Here is a 24,767-nt window from a genome sequence, read left to right as displayed (position 1 = left end):
ACTTACTGGTCATAGATACTTACTGATCATAGATACTTACTGCATTGTTTATTAGTGTTCAAATTAAGTAACTGATCATACATACTTACTGGTCATAGATACTTACTGATTTTAGTTACTTACTGGTCTAGTTACTTACTGATCTTTATATGGTCGGTGATGACTCCTTCACTGCGTTGCAAACTTCTTACTGAAATTATAATACCCTGCGCTGGGGTATAAAAAGAGCTCCTATCTGAGGAATACAAATGCGATTATTAAATCTGTTTTGTTTTTATTTTGAGACCACCAAGAGAAGTTCCGCAGCCAGCGCAAAGTCGTAATTTATTTACGCCAAACAATCCAAAAATAATTACCAATTACGCTTATTTTAAATTCACTTTCCGTTTGCTCGACAATAAACAAAAACAGCCTTCGAAAGAACAACAAAAAGAAATAAAAATGTTGCTACTTGCTAAAAATAAAAAAAAGTAATTGCCTTTAAAACGCCTATGGTTATGTATTATATTTTATACATTATTGTTTTCTGATTTTCTTTCAAATAATAATAAGGAATGTATATTTATTAAAGTTTAAAGTAGTATGGTGGTGACTTTAAGAATCTTCCCTGGAGTATACCTCTTCATAATAATATAGTTTCAGGGCTAATTTCAATTTTGTATGGGAATTTAGTTACTTGTACATTCTAAGCAAGTAGTAAATAAATTCAACTACGAAAAAAATATCAATATTTTGCAATATATTAAGATTTGTAGATTATTTTAAGTTTCGCGCCCTCATTTGTGTTTTGGCCTTAAGAAAAAAGTAGTTCTTTGGTCACACTAGTGTATACCTGACGTTAAATAATTACGTGTTTGATGACTTGACGTTAGATGATTACGTTTTAAGTCAGAGCAAAGCTTTCCACCTTTTCCCATCATAGTTTAAAACCTATTATTACGGTTACGGGTATTTAAACCAAGCTTAGTTTTCCACCTTTTATCTATCGGAATCTGAATATATCGTATCGTATCGAAAATAACATCTGTTTTTAAATTCTAATTCCTGCATCAGAATTCAAACGCAAGAATTCTACCGCTGGAAACGTGTAAAATGGTTATCTAGTCGTACAAGATGTACATTTTTAAGCATGTTTTTGATAAAATCAAACAATATCAATAAAAACATCGCAACATCGATAGTTGGGCAAACAAAATATCACGATATAAATATATCATTTTGAGGAAAATATCGATATATTGATATTTTGATAAACAACCCTAGTATTGATTAATAACAATAGGAATTTGCACAAACTTGGGGGCCGCAGTTTCTGTAGATTCGCAGCCAAAATGGACATGATAAACAAATTCTATTCGACGGCTGTGCAGACTGTATCCACTCTGTCCGGCGTGCTGCCCGGAAACAATGTAACGCGCGAGTACGAGGTGCTGGAACAGGTGTGCACCGCAGGAGTGGGTGAGTTTTCCCTGGACGAACTCCCCAACATATTGTGACAAATTTCGTCTCTTCAATCCAACCGAACAGGTCTTATGTGGAAGGTTTACAATGGCTACAAGAAGAGCACCAAGCAGGAAGTGTCCGTGTTCGTGTTCGAGAAGAAATCGCTTGAACGATGGTCGAAAGATGACAGGGAAACTATGCTGGAAACGCTGCGCAGGGGCGTGCAACAGTTGACCAAGATCCGTCACCCACATGTGCTGACTGTGCAGCATCCGCTGGAGGAGAGCCGGGACTCACTAGCCTTTGCCACGGAACCCGTGTTCGCCTCGCTGGCAAATGTCGTTGGCGACAACGTCCGCTCCGAGAAGAAGCTGTACGACGTGGAAATCCGTCACGGCCTGCTACAGCTGTTTGATGGTCTGCAGTTCCTACACCAGGACGCCAAGATCGTTCATCGCAACATATCGGCCGAGACGATCGTGATTAACAAGAACCGCAGCTGGAAGCTGTTCGGCTTCGATTTCTGCATTGCCAACCAGCCAGCGACGGACGGAACACCAAACTGGCCATTCCGGGAGTACACAACCTCCCTGCATGTTCTGGCACAACCCAGTTTGGAGTACACGGCTCCGGAGGTGGCCTTGAACAGTTTAAACACACCCGACAGTGATCTCTTCTCGTTGGGTGAGTATAGGGTAACTCCTTAAGTGAACAGTTTGTTTAAATTAATACTTAATAACCCGCAGGTGTGCTCATATTCACCATCTATTCCGGCAAGCCCCTCAAGATGTTTGGCAGCGATTACAGCGGCTTTCGGCGCTATGCCAACGATCTCAACCAGCGCAAATATCCACCTATGAATGCTGTGCCCGGCGAGCTGACCGAAAGCCTTAAGGCCCTACTCCATCCCAGTGCTAGCCTGCGCCCAAAGCTGCACGAGCTCAAACAGATCGCCTACTTCCAGGATGTAGGCGTTAAGACTCTTAGCTATTTGGACTCGTTGTATCAGTGGGACAATCTACAGAAATCCAAGTTCTACAAGGGGCTGCCCCAGATCATTCCGACGCTGCCGCACCGCGTGAATCTGCATTCGATCCTGCCCTATCTGGTCAAGGAGTTTGTGAACTCTCCGATGATCCCCTTCGTGCTGCCAAATGTGCTGCTTATCGCGGAGATGAGCAGCCAGCGAGAGTACTGTGACCATATCCTACCGCACCTGAAGCCTATCTTCAAGCTGACGGATCCCATACAGATCCTATTGATTTTCATGCAAAAGATGGATCTTTTGTTAAAGCTAACACCCGCGGAAGAAGTCAAACAGAGTGTGCTGCCGCTGCTGTATCGCTCACTGGAGTGCGATATGCCGCAGATTCAGGATCTGTGCCTGGCAGTGCTTCCCACATTCTCCACCCTGATCGACTACAACGCCATGAAGAACTCGGTGCTGCCACGCATCAAAAAACTTTGCCTGCAGAGCAGCAACGTGTCGGTAAAGGTCAACTGCCTGATATCCATTGGAAAGCTCTTAGAGAACCTGGACAAGTGGCTGGTACTAGATGAGATCCTACCTTTTCTGCAGCAGATTCAGAGCCGAGAGCCTGCCATCATCATGGGTATCATAGGTGAGTAAATAAAGTTTTTAAATTTATTTCATTATATTTCTTCTGTAATTTCTCTTATCCTTAAAGGAATCTACAAAATTGCAATGACCAATACGAAACTGGGCATAACCAAGGATGTGATGGCACATAAATGCATTCCCTACCTAGTGCCCTTAAGTGTCGAGAATGGCCTGACTATAGCTCAATTCAATACGATTATAGGTCTCATCAAGGAAATGATGGGCCGGGTGGAACAGGAGCAGCGTGAGAAGTTGCAACAACTGTCTACCATTCAGAGAGACAATAAGTAAGATCGTTTTTGTTTTTAATCAAAAAAAAAAATTATATTTAAATAATCCCATTCTGATTACTTTGATTCAGACCCAAAGATGCTTCCGAAATATTGGCTAATGAGCTGGACGGCAGTTCTGCCCTTTCGCCCAGTGGTGGTGCCAACAATGGCAACAAGATCAACGATGACATGTTCTCCGGCTTCACTGTGGGTCAACCAAAGGCAGGCAACGCCGCTCCCCTGGCGCCCGTCAAAGCCAAAGAGCAGCTCAAGTACGCATCAATCAAGCGGACTATGAAGACAACCAGACAAGACTCAAGAAACCCTTTCGATATTTCAGAATAACGCACAACACTATGTCGGCACAGTCAACTGGCAGGCCAGACATTCTCTCCTCGATGATGCAAAGCAACCTGACTGGTTTGGGAACGACAACAGCTACCACTCCACCTGCGCCAGCACCGGCACCGGCACCGATGCAGATCAATAATGGCTGGCACAGTGCAAATCCGTTGGTTATGAACCATCAACTCGCCTCACCACAGGCCAGCAACAATAATTTCTCCTCTCTGGATAACCTGGATCCCTTCGGAGGAGGTACAGGCCTCACTGCGACCACTAAGCCAAACACAAACGGTGCCAACACATACACGCTGCAGCAGCCGACTGTTAACTATATTTATCCAGCCGGATACAGTCTGAACAGTATCCAGCAGCATCAGCAGCAACAGCAGCAGCATCGTCTGGGCAAGCCCAGTCAAGCTCCAACGCTGCAGCCCCAGACACAGCCCCTGCTAACGACAGATAACCAGAACCTCAATGCACTCTCCCAGCAAGACATACTTAACTTTTTGAACTAGACAGTTGTAGCCAATAACCACATATTCCATATATCGAACAGCAAGGCCAACTCTATATACAACAGGTTGCGTCGGACTTTTATGAAAAAAAAACCGAATGCGGCAAAAACATGAGATAATAGTCAAGTCTTGGGACCCATTTGTTAAGACTTGACTATACCTCATGTTTTTGCTACAGGGATTTCGACTTACCATTTTATTCACGTATATACATACCTATAAATATATATATATATATATAAATTAATTAATGTGCGAGGTGTGATTGTCCTGTGTACGTGTGTGTGGTGCGTGTTTGTTAGAAATGTTTTAAATTATATTATGTAGATTTTAACACGAGTCCTTTGGCTCCTCGCTCGTTGCCACATTCCGCAACCGATATCAAACGCAAAACGAAATGAAAGCGTTTAGTTAAAAATAGAATATGTATTATTATTGTTAGCTAGACAAAAGAGCAAACCGACTATGTTTTGTGCAATGGATCCTTACCTATGTATATTTTACAAAGGATATAGACAAAGATGTATTATTTAATATATCAAAATATGTTATTTAATATATTTATCGGTTATTGTTTGCTATTTAAAAGGATTGATTTATTTTTACAATTATTATTCAGATTTCAACAACTGTGAGCTTCTTCGTCCTTGTTTAATATCTTTTCTAAAAGAACTAACTAATAAAATTACAAAATACAATGCACAAGTATAGTTTTTAAGAACAAATAAGGATTTTAATTTGTAAATCTAGTAATCGATTTCCTAGCTAACAACTTCATTCTCCTTCTCATAGGTAATGGGCAATTCAACTTGAATTACATACGGGTTGAACGGTGATCCCATATAGAGATGACCTTCGAACTCCAGGACATGCGATATTCCAGCCGAGGATCTATCAAAACCATGCAGGGATCTAACTATATTTCCATTCCAGTCCACACGCACAACGGTCGTCCTACTGGGAGTATTTCTGCTTACCCACTCAGTGAACGAGTGAAACAGACGATCCCCCACAGTGTTGGGATACACTTGGTTCAGATAGCGAAAGGGAAGCTGCATTAGGGCCATAAGACGGGCGAGAAAGAACCGAAGTCTCGGATGGGGAGATAAAATGGCAAACATATTGGGGTTCTCGCTATCTGCAGCGACGCCCAGAGGCACCCAAATTCCCTCGGCATCGGGAGTGAGATTATCCGGTAAACCTGGCAGGCCGTCTACAAAGACTTCGCTCTGACCAGCCCGTGGTCCCTTAAGGTGGTATTTGGTCAGGCGCATTGCAGTCGTTTCAGAAACGATAATGAAATCCTCCTTCGGACTTAAAACCAAACCATTGGCAAATGCCAGCTCATCCAGAAGTACCTCATTGGTCTTCATCTTTCGATTGTACCTAAAAAGACTAAAAGAGAGCTCATTATTATCCCTTAAAACCAGAAAGATTTCCTTAAATTAAACTTACCGACCCGAAGGATTCGCAAACGGAGCCAACATAAAGTCATCGGTTAGGGAGTCGGTCCAGTAAATGTCACCCTCCCGGCTGATTGCCACTGAATTGAATAGCTTTGCCGGTCGATTAACTTTCTTTCCCGGAAGTACTTGCTCCGGAGACACCAACATGGTCTTCTGATTCGTATCTAAGTTCACCTCCCATAGCCCATAATAGGCATCGGCAATAATCATATTGTTTTTCTGGGAGACAAAGGCCAAGCCCACGGGGTAGCCACATACCGTATCTTGAAAAATGTAATCTAAGTGGAATAAAAACCCATTAATTAAGTAAACATAAGTAACCATTAAAGAAAAACTCTTCCTTACTACAAGGTTTTCCTATCTTTGTAACAGTCTCAACATAATCTTTTTTTTTTAGCCTGATGACTTCTCCACCATGAATGCCCGTGTAGATACTATCGTCCCGAGCTATCAGGCACTCTGGTCCAAAGACTCGATCCTGCCACAAGTGTCTAGCGCCATCCAGGTGAGTATTAGCTTCCAGTGTCCCCTTTAGTTCCCTCGGCGGTGTAATGCTGTCACATGTCGGGATATTTTTATACTTTGGGAAGGAATTGAAGATCATTGACTTACACATATTCCCTTAAGGGAAATGTGGTGTTTGGTGGTAATCCGGGAAGCAGGAAAATCGCTCCCAAGAAAAAACCCACGTATAGAATGACTTTACGAATGGAACTCAGAAAGCCCATATTTATGTTCTTAAACACAATTTTCTAACTGAAAAGGTTGCCCCAACGTTAAGGTAAAGTCCAGCCATACGAACATGGTTACAAACAAAAACATATGGACTTTGATTACTGCGATAGTTAATTATAATCAACACTATGGTTAGATTTGAATGTTAACCCGGGAAAAATAGGGCACAAGGTATTGGAGGAGTTTCTTTCAAATTGAAACAAACATTTTTATACTTATTTATCCATTTATTATTATCAGAGGCAGAGCGTGCTTAACATGGCTGATATCTTTGGCGATACATCTTCGATCGAAGATGATTAGCGCATTGTACTTCCCTTAACATATTCGGTTGTTCATCGTTTCCCGTCCAGCCTTCCCAGCTTCTTAGCCTAGTGAGTGGAGATATCACGATATCGATTCGGAACGCATTGTCTAAGGCGGCTGCTAAGCTAAGTGCACCCAAAGTCTAAAACTGAGTAAACGATTGGCCTACAAGCTACATAAATAACAAATACTAGCAGGCAGCGCTCTCAGGTCTCCACCAGGATGTGTGTGAACAGGCTGTGCATGCGTCGCTCCACCTCCTTGTAGACCAGCGAGTTGAGTCCATCCGAGTGCTGCCGGAGAGCGGCGGCCCGGAGCAGGGCCACCCGGTTCTTGTTGGGCTTCTCCGGCTTGTGCTTCAGCATTGTGTACTCGCTAAACTCCATCGCAAAGCGGCAGATATCGATCCCCAGAGCCACTAGCCGCTCGTAGAGATCATCGTCCTCGCCGCCCCAGCCGTGGTACAGATTGGACATTCCGTTAATCTGCTGGAACTGGACGGTATTGATGGCCACCACACCACCAAAGAGGCCGCGGTAGGGCAGTCGGAAACGCCAGTGATCCAAAGCGGAGCACATGTGCCGTGGCTTCTCCGTACACGCGTACATCTGACCCGAGTTGAGCGGCAGCAGGTCCACGTCGTGCAGGATCAGACAGGGGAAGCCGTACTCCGCCGCAACCTGGGCGCCGATGTTGAAGAGCATCGCCCGGTTAAAGGGCTTGTGGTCGTACTGCTCCACTAGGAAAATTCGATAGTGGATCAGCTGCTGGCGCAGGTAATTGTGCATGTAGGTGAGGAAGGCGTGCAGCTGCTCCTCCCGTTGCCTGTAGGGCACAATGATGGCAGTGCTGTAACGGGCCTGGCACTGCTCCGGCCGGAACTCGCCGCCAGGATGAATCTCGCCGCCGTTGTGAACCGCCTCGTGGTAGTGGGCCAGGTTGTAAACGAACCTGTTGGCCGCAATAATCTCCGAGTAGGTGCACTCAAACACCTCCTGCAGAGACACATTCCGGGTGACTTGCTGCACCAGAGCCTCCTCGATCTGCGATCCCTCGATGTAGTCGTAGTGCGAGGCGAAGCGAAAGGGCAGCGAAAGGTACACAATGAGCGTGACCAGGCTAATGGCGAGGAGCAGGTCGTGAATGTGGAAATTCCTGTGCCACAGCCGCACGAACATCGTTTGGCAGGAACTCAAATCTCAGCGTGATCTCAGGGAAGTCCGCATCCTAGGGGCGGCAGAAGTCTCGACTGGCGGGCTGACAAAAATCAGCTGCCGACGAGGGGTGCAAAGTACTCATACCAGTGCAGATTATACGACGCCGTGTACAGTGGAACATCCTTAAAAAGGAATACCATTTTATATTTTCCACTCTTCAATTTAAAAAAAAAACAATATTTACCTAATTATCATATAAATATTTATTAATTACGAATTTTCTATCATTACTTATGAAGGACAGATGATTTTCTCTGTGGTTCATCCCAAATGATTTCACTGTCCAAGTTAAATATGTTAATACTTATCTCATTTAACCAATAGCCAGATAAGAATATCTTCTGAGGTAATAATTTAATTAATTTTAAAGGAGATAAGGTAATGAAAATGCCTATGACCATAAAGAAGATAAATTAACCTTCTTAATATTTGTCTTGAAAATTTTCCTGAATTTTTTTTTATTATTCACTTCGTTTATTATGTGCGTAAGTTATTATGTGGAAACATTAAACAGTGTTTATTTTAACTGGTGACCACTGTATAAACAAACAGCTAGTGCATATAAAACAGTCTGGCAACTCCACACGAAAGTTGTTGTCCAGCCCTGGGCCGGTCACTTGGCTCTTATTTCTTTCTCCGAAGATTAATTAATCGTTTTTAATTAATGCGCGTTAATCTGTTGTTGAATAGTAGTTGAATCTGCCAAAATGACGTCCATTATTAAGTTGCACACGATATCCGGGGCTATGGACGAGTCTCCGCCGTGCTACATTCTTCAGATAGACGACGTGCGAATTCTTTTGGACTGCGGGTGGGATGAAAAGTTCGACGCTAACTTTATTAAAGAGCTCAAGAGGTGAATATTCGAGACAATTTAAGGTGCAGCTTATAAGTTTCATACAAGTACAGGCAGGTGCACACTTTGGACGCCGTGCTGCTGTCCCACCCTGACGCATATCACCTAGGCGCCTTGCCGTACTTGGTCGGCAAGCTGGGATTGAACTGCCCCATCTACGCCACAATTCCAGTGTTTAAGATGGGCCAGATGTTCATGTACGACCTGTACATGTCGCACTTCAACATGGGCGACTTTGATCTCTTCTCGCTGGACGACGTGGACACGGCCTTCGAGAAGATCACGCAACTGAAATATAACCAAACGATTTCGCTGAAGGGTAAGGGCTATGGCATATCCATAACGCCCCTCAATGCTGGCCACATGATAGGCGGTACCATCTGGAAGATAGTGAAGGTGGGCGAGGAGGACATAGTATATGCTACTGATTTTAACCACAAAAAGGAACGGCACTTGAGCGGCTGTGAGCTAGACAGGCTGCAGAGGCCCTCACTCCTCATCACCGACGCCTACAATGCACAGTACCAGCAGGCCAGAAGACGGGCTCGCGATGAAAAGCTGATGACCAACATTCTGCAGACGGTGCGAAATAATGGCAATGTCCTCATAGCTGTGGACACCGCAGGACGTGTTCTTGAGCTGGCCCACATGCTGGACCAACTGTGGAAGAACAAGGAGTCCGGGCTGATGGCCTACTCCTTGGCCCTACTCAACAATGTGAGCTACAACGTGATCGAGTTCGCCAAATCGCAGATCGAGTGGATGAGCGACAAGTTGACAAAGGCCTTCGAAGGTGCCCGCAACAATCCCTTCCAGTTCAAGCACATCCAGCTGTGTCACTCCCTGGCGGACGTCTACAAACTGCCTGCGGGACCCAAAGTTGTGCTCGCCAGCACGCCGGATCTGGAGAGCGGATTCACCAGAGACCTCTTTGTGCAATGGGCCAGCAATGCCAACAATAGCATTATCCTAACCACACGCACTTCGCCCGGTACTCTGGCCATGGAGCTACTCGACAACTGCACGCCAGGCAAGCAAATTGAGTTAGACATTCGACGGAGAGTTGAGCTCGAAGGCGCCGAGCTGGATGAATATCTGCGCACCCAGGGCGAAAAACTGAATCCCCTCATTGTGAAGCCAGATGTAGAGGAGGAAAGCAGCTCCGAGTCTGAAGACGACATCGAAATGAGTGTTATTACTGGCAAGCACGACATTGTCGTCAGGCCAGAGGGTCGTCACCATTCCGGTTTCTTCAAGTCCAACAAGCGCCATCACGTAATGTTTCCCTATCAGGAAGAGAAGATCAAATACGACGAGTACGGAGAGATCATCAACCTCGATGACTATCGCATCGCCGATACGGGGGGCTACGATTTCGTGCCCGTGGAAGAGCAGAACAAGGAGAATGTGAAGAAGGAAGAGCCGGGCATGGGAGCTGATCCTCAGGCCAACGGAGCTGTCGCAGACACTGATGTCCAGCTGCTAGAAAAGCCCACCAAGCTGATAAATCAGCGGAAAACCATTGAAGTGAATGCCCAGATCCAGCGAATCGACTTTGAGGGTCGTTCAGACGGTGAGTCCATGTTAAAGATCCTCTCCCAATTGCGACCGAGGCGTGTGATTGTCATCCACGGCACTGCGGAGGGCACCCAGGTGGTGGCCAAGCATTGCGAGCAGAATGTCGGCTCACGCGTCTTCACGCCGCAGAAAGGCGAGATCATTGACGTGACCACAGAGATCCACATTTACCAGGTGCGCCTCACAGAGGGCCTCGTCTCCCAGCTCCAGTTCCAAAAGGGCAAGGACGCAGAAGTGGCCTGGGTGGATGGCCGCTTGGGAATGCGTCTCAAGGCCATCGACGCTCCCATGGATGTCACCGTTGAGCAGGACGTACAAGAGGGCAAGACGTTGACCCTGGAAACGCTAGCGGACGACGAGATCCCCGTCCACAATTCGGTGCTGATCAATGAGTTAAAGCTCTCAGACTTTAAGCAGATTCTCATGCGGAACAACATCAACTCGGAGTTCTCCGGCGGCGTCCTTTGGTGCAGCAATGGAACCTTGGCTTTAAGGCGCGTGGATGCCGGCAAGGTTGCCATGGAGGGCTGCCTTTCGGAAGAGTACTACAAAATCAGGGAGTTGCTCTATGAGCAGTACGCAATTGTTTAAGATTAAAGTTTTCTTTATAATCTAGATTATTTTTATATTCCACGTCTATATAAACTGCATCATTGGATCTTCTGCACGCGGCCGCTTCTTCTTCCATTCCTCTATCTCATCCTCGGTGGGTGCCTTTATATCGTACATGCTGTTGTACGCCCGCTTACGATCGTCCATCTCTTCAGGAATCTCTTTTGCCTTTTCCTTCGTCTTTGTCTTCTCCTTCTCCTTGGCTTCTTTGTGTTTGGATTTCATTTTGCGCTGCTCCTTGGCCTTCTTTTTCTTCTCCCGCTTTTTGGATTTCTTTTTTGACTTTTTCTTCTCCGGCTTCTCTTCCTCCTCTGACGATGATGAAGATTCTGAGCTCGGCACAGAGTCGACTTCGGAGAGAACTGGCTTCTCCGATGGAACATCTGGCACTTTGAAATGAACTTGGGCGGTGGACTCTGCAGCAGATGTTGCTGAGCTGGAACTAGGAGTTGAATGCTGATCCGAATAGCCCTCTGGCTCTTGCATGCCCACGCAGTAGGAGTTCTTGATGAAGGACTTGCAGCACTTGTAGCCCCAACGACCGGCGTTCCAGAAGCTGCCCCACACAGTCGTGTGGTTATTGATGTAAACATCCTCCTCGTAAATGCTGCGGGCTTTTGGTTTCTCCACGCCCTTAATTACCTTGCCACTGCGAGAGTATTCGATGTATTCCTCAGTTTGAGCCAACAGCAGCGACTTGGGCGGCACCTGTAGATGCTCCTCTCCGCCGTATTTCTCCACGATGTGAGTTTTGGTCTGAAAAGAGGAAATGTTAAGGAATTGTTGAAACATTACAAGAATTCATGGTCTTACACTTGACTTGAACTGCTCCTTTTTCTGTTCGTACTCCTTCTGGAGGAGCTCTAATTTGGTGGGTTCAGCCAGCAGATGGACATCCACACCCTTGCCATGGGCTTCCCAAGCAAACAACTGAGCTGTGGCCTGTGCTGTGGTGTCTCCCGAAAACCGCACAAAGTTCTCGCCAGCAAACTCAGCTCTGCAAGATAGATAGGTGTAAGTAAATGTAAGTTTCGGGATTCCTTATGGTACTCACTCTTCTTCCGGAACCGCAGGATTGGGATTATCACGCATAGAGCGCGTTTTAGGATCGTAGTAGGCGGAGTTCGGATCCAAATTTCGTAGATATTTTGCTGTGTCTTCACGGATACGCAAGTTGCGCACAGTAATACGCTGTTTGGAATCCACTTTCGTGCCCGGCATGTCCACTTCGTCCACGTACTTGTCCTCGTTGCCGTCTTCATCGGAAATCTCAGCATCAGGATCTGCAAGTTGCAAACAAATATGCGGAAGTCTATTGTTTAGCTATGTATGTACGCTTCCTTACCATTCTTGAGCTTCTCGGCCTTGAGCTGCCGCTTGGCCTCCTCAACCTTCTCATACTCCTCAACGATCTCTCTATGGTTTGCCGGATCGTAGCTGCTCCAGCGATCGCGTTTCTCGTCATAGTTGACCGCCGCCTCGTTAACTAGATGCTCATCATGGACAACGATGGATTCAGCATACTTGGCCTGCACTTTGCGTGGCCTTTCCAGGCAATCCTTGCGCTTGTGTGAGAGAGCCCCGCAGTTCTCGCAGGCGCCCTTCCGGAACTTAGTGATGATGCGAGAGGTGTCCAAACCCTTGGGTGCACGCTTGTCCAGCTGGCCCTGTTCGTCCTCATGCTGCGGCCGCTGATGCTTGAGCGTGGGTCCCTGTGAGCCGTAATACCACGGAGCATTTGATATATACTGTGGGATGTGTGGATTTATGTCGCGACCCTCTTCGTCCACAGCGGCTGGGGCTGTTCCTGCCTTTCGAGCTTCCTCGAGCTCCTTGGCCTTGCGCCAGTCCTCGCGGGACTTCTTCTTGGGCTCCTCTTCGGCATCCTGGTCGTGCTTGCTTTGGAGGATCTGCGAGACGGGAGTGCGCATGGCCCCCGAACTCATTTTGTCTGATTTTATTTATTTACAATTTGCCAAATAGCCTCACGCTATCTTCTTCTTCCACTGTCAGTGTTGAAAACCGAAAAATTAGTGGTGGGTAAAAAAATTAAAATAAACAAAATAATTTTAAGTAAATATCTAAATGAAAAACATATTTTACACTAAAATATTTTATAAAATAAATTTAATGAAAAGAATCATTCCTAAGCTCTTCGAGTCACAAATATAAATTTTTTACTTTTGAAAGAACCTTTTCCAGCACTTAACTTAACATAACAGTTGGTTTTACAGCTGTTAGCAGCTTCCCCAACTGATGAGCTGTTACCATCCCAAACGATACATCGCCCAAGTTGCACATCTCTAACATTTTTCCAATAAGATTTGGCGTGAACATTTTTATCAATATTAATACGCGATTTCGATTCAAAGCCAACAATAAATTGACAGCAATGCAACGGAAAATGCTGGAAACTGTGATCTTGTGAAATATTTCAAATTCGTCGGAAACTAAAGTTAAATTCCTTCGGAAACAATCAATTTAAAACGCTGTGCAAACAGGGTGCGTGTAACTGTGTGCGTGCTGAGTGTGTGTATATGCGCGCATGCATATGTCGAGCGAGTGTGTGCTGAGTGTGTTGTGTGTGTGTGTCTAGTGCCAAGGCATCCTTAATTTTTTCGCACACATAGCTGAACACTTTTTTTCTAATATACACCAGCTTCTGCGCACTAGACCCTAGTTGGTCAGGTTGTGACAGTGTGCTGACGGTACGGCAACCCTGAAGGCTGGAAGGCCTCCGTTTTCACCAATTAGAAAATTACAAATTTTCCAATTCGGCTTCCTTAGCAAAAAGACGATTTGTTAATTGAACGCAGTTTCTCGCGTTTCGTCAGGTGTTTCTTATTGGATCGCCAGGGGGTGGTGGTGTTATTCGCGAGTGTATTGGTGGCTGGCGCGCTGAGGTGCGAGTGGGAGGCAGCGCTAGAACATTTCTTGTTATTCTTTCTTTGTTGTTTTATCTGTGGAAAAAAGCTGCGCGTGTGTGTTCGTGCCTTGCGTATGTATGTACCATACATGCACACAAGAAATTTGCATAAAAAAGTGAGCGAGCAAAGGCATTATGATATGTAATCAAAGCTAAATGACAATGAAAGCACTTTAGATTGTGGAAAATGGACCAACCAACTATGTGTACTTGTGTTCCCATCAAACAAAAGTTTGCCAATTAGAGAAAATAAATTCCTTGTTTGCTAATTAGGGGAATTCTTAAGTGGTTGTGTTTGCGTGTGTGTGTATTTCCACAACAGACGATCTCTCGGTGAAAATTGCGAAATTTACAAAGTTGCACTCCTTGGAATGATTTATGCGCCAGAAAAATATTACCACAGGCAGAAGATAATGATGATGATGATGATGATGATGGTCGTGTACTATTTTCGATTTTCCGTTTCACGGACTGTTGTCGTTTGAGCGATTGCCTAATGGCCCCCATCCGAGTCCGAGTACACACACACACATATACTTACACAAATGTTCGCGGGAGACAGTGGCGGCCAAGATAATAGTATTTGAACATTTTAATATTTATAGTCTTGCAGGAAATTGTAATTGTAGTTAAAAGCATTGAACGCAGTGAAGGAATCATTTTCGACCCTATAATTCATTAATAATCTTAAACAGCATCAACAGCTGAATCTATTTAGCCATATATAGATTTTTTCAACAATTTTTTTTTACATTGTTAAAATTTGCAAAATTAAAAACAAAAATAATAATAAAAAAATTTTAAATTTAGTATGCAGATTTGTTAATCTAAAGAACTAGCATAGAAAAGTTTTCCGACTTGAAATGATTGCATTTTTGGCTTTGTTATGACCGATTTTCAATGCAAGGGTATAGAAATTTTAAGTTCCAGAAATTACCTTGGTTATTCAAATATTCATTTAATTAGATTTTTTAGTAATTGTGGATTTGAATTCGATTAATAAGTGCTGTTTGAAAGTGTTGTACACGACCTTAAAACAAACCTAAGGGATTCGTGATCTTTTTGAATCAAATACTTACTTCAATTTGCAGAATCCCATGCAGAATTCATTTTAAAAAGTTAATCAAACTATTTAATTTAATTTGTAACATAAAATCGTGCACTATTATCATGACCGCATCTGTAGATAGATATCTGTATGTACCTAAATTCCATTGAAGCGAGGAGCAGGCGGCGACCTTGAGAGTGAATCGAGTGCACGGCGCAAGCCATTCATGAGTGTCAATGACCTACAGCAACATTGGCCCACAGAGAAAGTTGCGAACGCCTCTCAGCCCCCCGTTCGGTCTTGTCTTCCCACAGATCACCAGCCGAGCAGACCAGATCACCAACGACAGCACTAGGATAACCACAGTCGAGTGGTGAGACCGCTGCTCCCAGCACACACACGGACATCGCACGCAGGACCGAGAAGCGGCAGGAGCAGGCGGAAAGGATTCGGAAGCGAACCCCGGACACGGACTCAATTCAACAGCCTGTAAGCGCTTCGAGGGCCAAAGGACGACCATGTTCACGGGCAAGCTGCAGATTAAGGTGTGCGAGGCGAGCGGCCTGCGGCCCACAGACTTCCAGAAGCGTCACAACCTCACCTTCGGCAAGCTAGCCGACGAGCAGCTCATCGATCCCTATGTGTCCATAGATGTCGACGAGAGTCACTTTGGTAAGTCTTGTCATACATTTAGCGCAGTTTATGGTTCACTAAAGTTCCAATTTGCAATTTGAAGATTTATAAAATGATGACAATATTTATAACTTTCAGATCGAGCCACCACACGGCCAAAGACATTTGATCCTGTTTGGAACGAGCAGTTCGTCCATGATGTTACCAATGTCAGCAACATTAATTTGACCGTCTTTCACGATGCCGCTCTGCCGCCAGATGATTTTGTGGCCAACTGCATAATCTCTTTTGAGGACCTCATGCAGAGCGAGACGGCTGTGCAGGATCTATGGGTATGTCATTACATTCTTTTATTTATGTTTTTTTGGAAACAATAATGCTATTTTTAATATTCATGCAGGTTAACCTGGAGCCCCAGGGCAAGATCCACGTCATAATTGAGCTAAAGAATCGCAATGGTATCTCAAATTCACGTATTTATAGTACGCATCAACTCACGTTTATTTATTTTAGAACAAGCCAAAGCCGAGGCAGAGGTGGAGCACACTGTGGCCGTCAACAAGGAGTTCAAAGAGCGCGCCGGCTTCAATCGGCGTCGCGGTGCCATGCGTCGTCGTGTGCATCAGGTTGGTGGCAATCTATAAGGACAAAGGACTGATGAAATCAATAACTATGAATATTCTTGACAATCTTATTGATTTCTGTGGGTCTTAGGCCTAGTCTCCTTCAATTTTACTGATTTAAATGTGTTCTTTTGCGAATCCAGGTGAATGGGCACAAGTTCATGGCAACGTTTTTGCGTCAACCCACCTTCTGTTCGCATTGCCGCGAGTTTATCTGGTAAGTGGAGCACACAGCACACATGATCGTACAGTCGCGGGCTGAGAACATCTCCTCCGTACATCTTTAAGTTGTATCTCTGCAGTGATTAATCTGAACATGCATTTAGTTTCGGGACTTGATTTACACACAAACACCGCTCACCATCTGAACTACTTTTGATTTGATTTGATTCTACTTGGGTTGATCTCTTTACCTCTATATGTTCTTAATGTACACCACTCTATCCCTCATACACTCATCATCTTTCGGCTCAACATCATCATCTCTTTGGGCTCTTTTTTTTGGGTGGCTCACTCTATTAGCAGTTTTAATTTCCTTGGTTTCCCATCGGCATTAACACTTGGTGGTTTCCTATTTTTGGGCTACAGCTTGGCTGGCGGGTCGCGGGGTCATCGGGTTCACGATCAGCTCGGCCTCATGCTTGGTTTTTCACGGGGCTTCAGGCTCTCATCCATCGAAACACAAAATCGCTCGCACAATTTCACACTCACACAACACACACCAATCATTCAGTTACCCAAAAAATATATATACATACAATAGCCATGGAATTTCTTGCCTTTTTGCAGGGGAATTGGTAAACAAGGCTATCAATGTCAAGGTATGTGTGTTCGCTTCAGACTAAACAAGGAAGGAGCAACCAGGGCAGCTTCAGCCCTGGCGCTTCCAGGGGGAGCTCCCTCCAGGAAGAGCGCCCCCCAAAAAGCTATATCCAATCCAAAAACCATATCACTTTGCATTTGCTTGTTACGTTCGTTCGTTGTTCGTTATTCGTTGTTTGCTGTTGTCGTTGATGTTGTTGCCATTTTGGGGTTTCGCTTTTGATCTTGATTGATTTTTTTTTTTAATCGAAACGGAATCAACCCCTCTACATTAGTCCAGTCTTCGTTCGGCATTGTCCAATGCATCGATGCATCACCCACGGCTTGAGTCATGCTTCGCTCGGAACAGGATAACACTCTGGTGTCCTGTCCCCTAATTGCACCACTAATCGATCTGGTCCTGTCCCCATCACATTGCACTTTTGTATCTCACGTATGCGGAGGGAATGCAGACTACTAATTGGATCATCGGGCAGGGTCCTTGGGGTGTAACCCATTTTTAGTCATTTAGAATTACGAAATAATGTCATTCCATTAAGGTTTATCAGTTTGTCCGTCTGTAACACTTCAATAGATTCTATATGGTCCTGACTTAGAGTGCATGCCTTTAAGGGGGTTAAATAAGTCTCAAATATAACTAATCTTTAACCATATAGGTCTACTATTAAATAGCTTTGTGAGTTCAATAAAGTGCAGGGGATATGTTACTAGAAATTGAAAATTATAAGACAAAACTAGGATTTAATCTGAGTGAAAATATATATAACTTTCAATAGGCTACAGTTTTCATTTACAGAAAATTGCATTTACGGCTTCATTCTGTGCATTCTCCCCTTTCTACGTAGTTTTGGTTTCAATATATTCATATCTGGCACGAAGCATTGTTTAAATGTTGTGATTAAAACCTTGTGTACACCAAAACACTAATTAGAGCACAGACAACGAGCACACAACTTAACTCCACTGACCAACATACTATTTATGTGGTATAATCACACAATGCACAACAAGAAACTGTCGTCGACAGTTTCTCTAACTAATTTCAGAATCTCAATCGTGATATTCAAAGGAGATCCGGAGAGATCCGTAAAAAACTATTGAATGCCACGATTGAGGCACCTTTGTTTCTAACACTGAATGTTTCAACGAGCTTGAGTTAAACGAAATCCTGTAAATATATATTACACATTCGTATGTCTTTAGATTATAGAGTGTAAACTCGGAAAAATGTGGTCCATATACAAAAATATAAAAATGCTATTTAAAACTCTGTAGATATTTTACAAATTATGATTTGGATAAGAATAACAATTGATAATTCATTGTATACCTTTAAGACTCCTTTATTAATTTCCTATTCTGCACCAGTTTCTGTGCCACCCCTATTTATTTTAATTAAAAAAAATTGTTTATCAAAGTAATTACAAGAATCAATAGTTTATCTTGCGACAAATTGTTATTTTCCAATTTTAAATTATAATAAAATGAATCTTAAATATTCATATATCCTAAAAGTAGATTTTAAATCTTAAGGGTCATACTTTAAGATCCTTTTAAGTCCCCAAGTTTTCAGTTACCTCATAAACTTTCTTCACATTAAATAGATTCTTCATATTTAAGCATGTTCTAAGTTTCATTTATTACAATCGGTATATAAGAATAATGTTATCCTTTCGGGAAACATTTTTCCGAGCATCGTTTAGAGTTTTGGAATAATTTGCCCTGCACTCTGCCTCTGTCATCAAAGAATTCCATAAACGTTTGGTGCCGAGTTGTGGATATTAATCGTATACCGCCTTTGATTTCTCTCCCCTAAAAAACAAAACACTTTTAGTCTGCACGTTAGTTGTACATAAAAAATGCCATTTGTCCGTGGTGTCCAAGTGTCCGGGCATGCGAGATGAGGTGAGTCATGTGAATATATACCAGGAACTTCAAGATCCAGCTAACTTAGTTGTGTCCGCAGCAAACCAAAGTGGAGGTGGTGCCGGCGGGCCAGCGCTTCAACGTGAATTTGCCCCATCGGTTTGTGGTGCACAGCTACAAGAGATTCACCTTCTGCGACCACTGCGGATCGCTGCTCTATGGCCTGATTAAGCAGGGATTGCAATGCGAGACCTGCGGGATGAACGTGCACAAGCGCTGCCAGAAGAACGTGGCCAATACGTGCGGCATCAACACCAAGCAGATGGCCGAGATTCTCAGCTCGCTGGGGATCTCACCGGACAAGCAGCAGCCGCGCCGCTCCAAGTACTTGAACCAGCAGGGTGGCGAGGACAACTATGGTGCCTCCTTGGGACCCGATGGCGATGGCGCTCCGGGCCAGTCCTTCCGCAGTGGCACGCTCTCCGCGGACAGCCTGGCCACCTCCACCACGACGCTGACCAGCGGCTACAACAGCAGCAGCTGCATGAGCCTGGCCGTGGGCGGTGCTGGCGGAGGTGGTGCCACCGGAGAGACGCGGCCCGGCAAGTGCTCCTTGCTTGACTTCAACTTCATCAAGGTGCTCGGCAAGGGGTCTTTCGGCAAGGTGATGCTCGCCGAGAAGAAGGGCACCGACGAGATCTATGCCATTAAGGTGCTCAAGAAGGACGCCATCATCCAGGACGACGACGTGGACTGCACTATGACGGAGAAGCGCATCCTGGCGCTGGCCGCCAACCATCCCTTCCTGACTGCGTTACATTCCTGTTTCCAGACCCCGGACCGCCTCTTCTTCGTGATGGAGTACGTTAACGGCGGTGACCTGATGTTCCAGATACAGAAGGCGCGCCGATTCGAGGCCGCCCGGGCGGCCTTCTATGCAGCAGAGGTGACACTGGCATTGCAGTTCCTCCACACCCATGGCGTTATCTACCGCGACCTGAAGCTGGACAACATCCTGCTCGACCAGGAGGGCCACTGCAAGCTGGCCGACTTTGGTATGTGCAAGGAGGGCATCATGAACGGCATGCTGACTGCCACATTCTGCGGCACGCCCGACTACATTGCCCCGGAGATCCTTAAGGAGCAGGAGTATGGCGCTTCCGTCGATTGGTGGGCGCTGGGTGTCCTCATGTACGAGATGATGGCCGGCCAGCCTCCGTTTGAGGCCGATAACGAGGACGAGCTATTCGACTCGATTATGCACGACGACGTCCTATACCCAGTTTGGCTGTCCCGCGAGGCCGTCTCCATTCTTAAGGGTACGAATATCTCCAAAGTCTATCCTTAGTAGCTCTATGTGAACTGTTTTCTATAATGATAATCCTTGATTTCTGCAGGTTTTCTAACCAAAAATCCGGAGCAGCGACTGGGCTGCACTGGCGACGAGAACGAGATACGCAAGCATCCATTCTTTAACAAACTGGACTGGAAGGAGCTGGAGAAGCGCAACATAAAGCCACCATTCCGACCGAAAATGGTTAGTAACCATGATTTCTTTTGAGAATTTTAAACTAAAACTCTATTTTATTTGTAGAAAAATCCACGCGATGCCAACAACTTTGATGCTGAGTTCACGAAGGAGGATCCAGTGCTGACACCGATCGGTAACGAGGTAATTCGCTGCATCAACCAGGATGAATTCGCGGGCTTCTCGTTCGTAAATCCAAAATTCGGACCGGAGCGCAAAGTGTACTAAGAAGGCCCCCAACGATCGAATTTCATGTTCACCATGTTCACTTGGATGGGCTGGATGAGACTGGGTATCCCGGTTAGCTGGCCCAACCCAGATCGCTCCAAATCGTCGTCGTCCGGTCATATCCGGTCGTTCGGTGTCTAGCGCATCTTCCCAGCACAGTCTAGTTTATCGTTTATTGTTTATCGTGATCATTTTCATTCAACTCCCCCCGGTGAACGCTTTATTGTTGTCTGTTTCTGTTGTAGTCCACTCGTAGTCGTTGTCCTCCCAGACCCCTTTTCCTCCCAGAGTAGGATCATCCACATCCACATTCAACTACCAGTGCCAATTGTCGCGAAACTGCTAAGCTTCAACTTGATTTAAGGCGCACACCACAAGGACAATGCAAATTGTTCCGAATTATCCCCACGATGAAGTCAGAAAGTAGTGCTGCAAATGAATCGATGTTTTTGTACGAAAAACCCGATTCGAAATCATCGATGTTCTACCAGTTCTGTACCCAAAAACGTAGCCTATTCCTGTTTAAATTTATTTATGTTGTTTGCCAACGAAAAAGATATCCCCCACACCCATACCCAAACCCACACACATCCATCTAGTCAATGCCCAGTGGCTGAGTGCATTTTGTTATTAGTTATTTATTGATTGTTCGATTGATGTGCCGAATCTCAAGTTTCGCACTCACAGCATCCGACAGCATCCAGGCAGAGAGCGAGGCACTTGCTCCAAGCGAATCTCAAGGGAATTTCAAAACACAATAGCCGCAATGTGCCGTCTCTACCACAAATACACACTCAGACACACAAAGTACACAATATTTAATTTCGAGTTTGAAATCTTGCACAACTTCCTTCTCAAGTATTAAAGCGATATTATTTTAAAATTATTACCTTATTGTTATACATAAATATTTATAAAACAACAAAAAAATGAAAAGAAACAAAGCGAAAATCAAGCCAAAAACCCCTCTAATACAAAGCGCATACAATTTACCAACAAAGAGAAAATCGTATAGCTAAACTAATCATAGAAATAAATGCTAAAAACCTACAAAGAGAATGTCTATGAAAATTCATATTAATTTATGCTAAAAACAAATTATGAATACAACCCAAACAACCAATGTGTTTAGACTGTAAGCGAAGGAGGAGAAAAAGCATATTATATATAAAGTATATAATATATGAAACATATATAAATTGTGAAACTAAAGGCATATATATATAATACACACCACACAAAACACGCCCACAAGAAAACAAAACAAAACACTTAGCGTAATGAGGGAAATCCGTCAACAAATTATATATGAAATTATGTGGCATAGGATGAATAAGAGAAAAAAACAATATTCGCGGTTATTATGTGTTAATTTAAAAGCCAAAGACTCAAAGCTAAATATTCTATTTGAACTAACCCGAGGCAAGTTTTTAGCATACCGCATCGAAATTGGATCAGTATCATTTAAATGTTATTACTATTACTATTATTATTTACTCTACGACTAATTTCGTGTGTTTTCTGTTTTGATTTCCATCTATCGGTGGAAAAGAGATCACTAAAAGTATATATTTAATAATAAATCGATGGGAATAAACGAGAAAGCAAGGATAACAAAAGATTTATTAACTATTAAGCAGCGTTGTTAACTAAAAGAACAAAAATAAGCAAAAAAACAGAAGTGTATGGCAAAGGCAAGCGCAAAAACACACATTTGTATGTAATTATAAAGAGCCCAGTGTCTAATAATATTTGTGAAATAGCAAAAACAACCCGACGTAAGCGCTAGTTACCCACTTACAATTTAAATGTTAACCCAAAGTATTTTCAAGAACGCATTTTACCAAAGAATAAATAACCAACAAAGGAGTAAGCCAGGAGATGATGAAGGAAGTTGGAGTATAGGCAAAATGTTAAAGGCTATTAATAATTTTTTAAACAATGCGCTCAAAATCGCCAGTCGATCGAAGCCGTTGCCAGGCTGGATAGAGGCACGTATTCAATTAAAAGATATATATATATATATATATATATATAAAACAAAACAGAAAAACGCATCCAGCCAACAAGATAATGATGATCATGATGAGGAGACCGAACGAGGGATCAGAGGATTATGTAGGTGTCAAGGTAATAGAAAAATCCACTGGTTGTTGTTGAACAAAGAACAGACAAAAGTTAATTGAGAGGGAGCAGGATTAAATATACTATAATAGGAGCCAGAGGAGGAGGAAACAGAAAAGGGAATAACAAATCGCGTAACCGTAACCTGACAAATGCAAGTTAAAGTTATAGGACAAATGTGCAACCAAATGTTAGCTATAAGCTCACTCTCTAAATATATGCAAAAGCTGAACGAATCCCAGCCCCCATCTACTTGGTCCTTTCGCTTGCCAAAGGTCCTGACCCTGGACCAGGCTCTGAACGTACTCACTCCTTGGCTCGACACGATCAGCTTAGCTAAACTTTTTCTGGGGCCGCACAGGCTCAGGCTCTCACCAAGGCAACACTCACTCTGACAAAGAAACCAACTTACATACATATGTGCAACTTTTTCACGTACCTTTCGCATCTTAGAGATACTTAAATGGAACTTATTAAACGGAAAAGCCCCCGAAATCATTGTCTACAAGTTGTTAACTGATCTAAGACAAAGAACTACACACACTCACGAACTACTAAGGAAATATATTGAATAATTTATTATTGATCGGTGGCGTAGAAAACTAAAGCGCGATATGGTTTTATTGGAAGGAGCTGCGCAGATCATTGCAAGCGAATTAATCATTAGCAGAAAGAAAGCAAAGTATTCAGAAACCCACAAAAAAGCACAACACACAGCAGTCGAAGTTGAAGAAGAACCAGACTAAAACACAGAGGAAAATGCATAAAGTCTAAGTTATGTTTAAACCAGAGATAAATAACTGTAACGGTAAAGTCGAAAGTCAACAGTTGATATGTTGTAAAAAAGCTATTAAATAAAACAAAAAAAAAGAGGAAAGTTTACCAAGGCATGCAGGAAGGAGTGGGCAGAATTGAATGTTAAAGAAGCTACTAAATAAATGGTATATGTAAGCAGATGTGTGCAAAAGATAACCAAAGAAAGCAAAATTGAAAACAAGAAATTGATTTATAACATTAAGTGAAAACTAATTAATAAATAAAGAGAGGTAACACCTATGAAAAATGTAACCAATTGTGTTTCAATTTAACTAAATAATAACGCGTAAAAAAGAATTACAATTTGTTTATTTACTTTATTTATTATTTTTGTTTTAAAAAATAACAAATCCAATTTAGCGAATTCTCCATATAAATATGGTTCTGTGTACCAGGCGAACAGAACAGTTCGCAAGCAGCTGAACGGCTGATTTAAAATTGCAAAAGTAACGGATCTTAAAAGAGAGGAACGTGAAGATCTTCTTCTCTGATTGGTCAATTCAAACGTAAACAAACGGCAGCCATTAGGTTAGTTCAAATGTAAACAAAGGCGCCATTAAAAAGTGCTGAAGTAACGGATTTTAAACGTGAAGAACCTCTCTTATTGGTCAATTCAAACGTAAACAAAGAGCGGCCATTAGGATCTGGAAAGCTAAAGATCCGTTATGTGCAGTACTGCTGTGTGCTGCTGGGTTGCTGCCATCTGTTTCTGTTTGCCTGGTAACACCAATTGTTGAATTAGTCTGAATACAGCCCAAATTTGTGAGAAATAACAACAAATCCAACAACACTTGTAGCTGAATTAACTCAATTCTCTGTTCAACTCGTGTCTTTATGTACCAGGCGAACATAACATTTTGCAAGCAGCTGACCGACTGATTTCAAAGTCCAGAAGTAACGGATCTTTAAAGAGAGGGATGTGCAGATCTTCTTCTCTGATTGGTCAATTAAAACGTAAACAAAGGGCGGCCATTAGGTTAAATTCAAATGTAAACAAAGGACGCCATTAAAAAGTCCTAAAGTAACGGATCTTAGTAGAGGTGAACGTAAAGATCTTCTCTGATTGGTCAATTCAAACGTAAACACAGGGCGGCCATTAGATTAGTTGAAAAGTAAACAAAGAGCGGCCGTTAGGTTCTGGAAAGCTTAAAAAATCCGTTATAAGCAGCTCTTGCTGTTGTGCTGCT

The 24,767-nt window shown here is 43.5% G+C and overlaps 6 protein-coding genes across 13 annotated transcripts; 3 read left to right on the top strand and 3 right to left on the bottom strand.

Moving 5' to 3' along the window:
- Positions 1–1,024: 1,024 nt before the first annotated feature.
- On the top strand, positions 1,025–4,898 carry LOC110177460 (SCY1-like protein 2). The gene is made up of 6 exons (XM_020944198.2): positions 1,025–1,458; positions 1,528–2,127; positions 2,190–3,065; positions 3,132–3,351; positions 3,426–3,608; positions 3,677–4,898. Exons 1-6 carry the CDS (start codon positions 1,332–1,334, stop codon positions 4,194–4,196), a joined length of 2,526 nt encoding a protein of 841 aa, XP_020799857.2. The 5' UTR covers positions 1,025–1,331; the 3' UTR covers positions 4,197–4,898.
- On the bottom strand, positions 4,726–6,488 carry Ssl2 (Strictosidine synthase-like 2). The gene is made up of 4 exons (XM_020944200.2): positions 6,275–6,488; positions 6,008–6,216; positions 5,652–5,940; positions 4,726–5,591 (listed from the first exon to the last, which is right to left on the bottom strand). Exons 1-4 carry the CDS (start codon positions 6,388–6,390, stop codon positions 4,958–4,960), a joined length of 1,248 nt encoding a protein of 415 aa, XP_020799859.2. The 5' UTR covers positions 6,391–6,488; the 3' UTR covers positions 4,726–4,957.
- Positions 6,489–6,603: 115 nt separating this feature from the next.
- On the bottom strand, positions 6,604–8,016 carry beta4GalNAcTB (beta1,4-N-acetylgalactosaminyltransferase B). Its single transcript, XM_020944051.2, has one exon. The coding sequence runs from the start codon at positions 7,879–7,881 to the stop codon at positions 6,910–6,912; it is 972 nt and encodes a 323-aa protein (XP_020799710.2). The 5' UTR covers positions 7,882–8,016; the 3' UTR covers positions 6,604–6,909.
- A 467-nt stretch (positions 8,017–8,483) lies between these two features.
- Positions 8,484–10,969, top strand: Cpsf100 (cleavage and polyadenylation specificity factor subunit 2). The gene is made up of 2 exons (XM_020944088.2): positions 8,484–8,776; positions 8,830–10,969. The coding sequence occupies exons 1-2, from the start codon at positions 8,628–8,630 to the stop codon at positions 10,943–10,945; spliced, it is 2,265 nt and encodes a 754-aa protein (XP_020799747.2). The 5' UTR covers positions 8,484–8,627; the 3' UTR covers positions 10,946–10,969.
- On the bottom strand, positions 10,941–13,327 carry Slu7 (Pre-mRNA-splicing factor Slu7). The gene is made up of 4 exons (XM_020944089.2): positions 12,312–13,327; positions 12,021–12,249; positions 11,780–11,963; positions 10,941–11,722 (listed from the first exon to the last, which is right to left on the bottom strand). The coding sequence occupies exons 1-4, from the start codon at positions 12,910–12,912 to the stop codon at positions 10,991–10,993; spliced, it is 1,746 nt and encodes a 581-aa protein (XP_020799748.2). The 5' UTR covers positions 12,913–13,327; the 3' UTR covers positions 10,941–10,990.
- Positions 13,241–23,832, top strand: Pkc98E (Protein kinase C). Of its 8 annotated transcripts, none has more exons than XM_020943950.2 (11): positions 13,241–13,468; positions 15,255–15,612; positions 15,712–15,905; positions 15,974–16,031; positions 16,087–16,199; positions 16,340–16,413; positions 16,986–17,017; positions 18,853–18,923; positions 18,985–20,203; positions 20,282–20,421; positions 20,479–23,832. In XM_020943950.2, the coding sequence occupies exons 2-11, from the start codon at positions 15,459–15,461 to the stop codon at positions 20,638–20,640; spliced, it is 2,217 nt and encodes a 738-aa protein (XP_020799609.2). In that variant the 5' UTR covers positions 13,241–13,468; positions 15,255–15,458; the 3' UTR covers positions 20,641–23,832. The 8 variants fall into 8 exon arrangements, with proteins under 8 accessions (XP_020799609.2, XP_086682847.1, XP_020799607.2 ...); XM_020943948.2 differs by having other exon boundaries at positions 13,245–13,468; positions 18,973–20,203; XM_020943949.2 differs by lacking the exon at positions 13,241–13,468 and adding an exon at positions 13,498–14,008 and having other exon boundaries at positions 18,973–20,203.
- Positions 23,833–24,767: the final 935 nt, after the last annotated feature.

The sequence above is a fragment of the Drosophila serrata genome, unplaced genomic scaffold, assembly GCF_035046125.1.
Source record: "Drosophila serrata isolate PLE 108 unplaced genomic scaffold, ASM3504612v1 contig_162, whole genome shotgun sequence".
In the NCBI taxonomy this organism is placed as follows: domain Eukaryota; kingdom Metazoa; phylum Arthropoda; class Insecta; order Diptera; family Drosophilidae; genus Drosophila; species Drosophila serrata.
Note: the sequence above shows the minus strand (reverse complement) of the source record. Positions and strands in the feature narration are given on the sequence as shown.

Coding starts and splice junctions, on each gene's coding strand:
- LOC110177460 (XM_020944198.2), top strand. CDS start 1,332: ATGGACATGATAAACAAATTCTATTCGACGGCTGTGCAGACTGTATCC. Junction 3,352..3,425: donor ACCATTCAGAGAGACAATAA/GTAAGATCGTTT, acceptor ACTTTGATTCAG/ACCCAAAGATGCTTCCGAAA. Junction 3,609..3,676: donor AAAGCCAAAGAGCAGCTCAA/GTACGCATCAAT, acceptor TCGATATTTCAG/AATAACGCACAACACTATGT.
- Ssl2 (XM_020944200.2), bottom strand. CDS start 6,390: ATGGGCTTTCTGAGTTCCATTCGTAAAGTCATTCTATACGTGGGTTTT. Junction 5,941..6,007: donor AAAGATAGGAAAACCTTGTA/GTAAGGAAGAGT, acceptor TATTCCACTTAG/ATTACATTTTTCAAGATACG. Junction 5,592..5,651: donor TTTGCGAATCCTTCGGGTCG/GTAAGTTTAATT, acceptor GCTCTCTTTTAG/TCTTTTTAGGTACAATCGAA.
- beta4GalNAcTB (XM_020944051.2), bottom strand. CDS start 7,881: ATGTTCGTGCGGCTGTGGCACAGGAATTTCCACATTCACGACCTGCTC.
- Cpsf100 (XM_020944088.2), top strand. CDS start 8,628: ATGACGTCCATTATTAAGTTGCACACGATATCCGGGGCTATGGACGAG. Junction 8,777..8,829: donor TTTATTAAAGAGCTCAAGAG/GTGAATATTCGA, acceptor ATACAAGTACAG/GCAGGTGCACACTTTGGACG.
- Slu7 (XM_020944089.2), bottom strand. CDS start 12,912: ATGAGTTCGGGGGCCATGCGCACTCCCGTCTCGCAGATCCTCCAAAGC. Junction 12,250..12,311: donor GGCCGAGAAGCTCAAGAATG/GTAAGGAAGCGT, acceptor TGCAACTTGCAG/ATCCTGATGCTGAGATTTCC. Junction 11,723..11,779: donor AGGAGCAGTTCAAGTCAAGT/GTAAGACCATGA, acceptor TCCTCTTTTCAG/ACCAAAACTCACATCGTGGA.
- Pkc98E (XM_020943948.2), top strand. CDS start 15,459: ATGTTCACGGGCAAGCTGCAGATTAAGGTGTGCGAGGCGAGCGGCCTG. Junction 16,200..16,339: donor TGCGTCGTCGTGTGCATCAG/GTTGGTGGCAAT, acceptor TTGCGAATCCAG/GTGAATGGGCACAAGTTCAT. Junction 20,422..20,478: donor CACCATTCCGACCGAAAATG/GTTAGTAACCAT, acceptor TTTTATTTGTAG/AAAAATCCACGCGATGCCAA.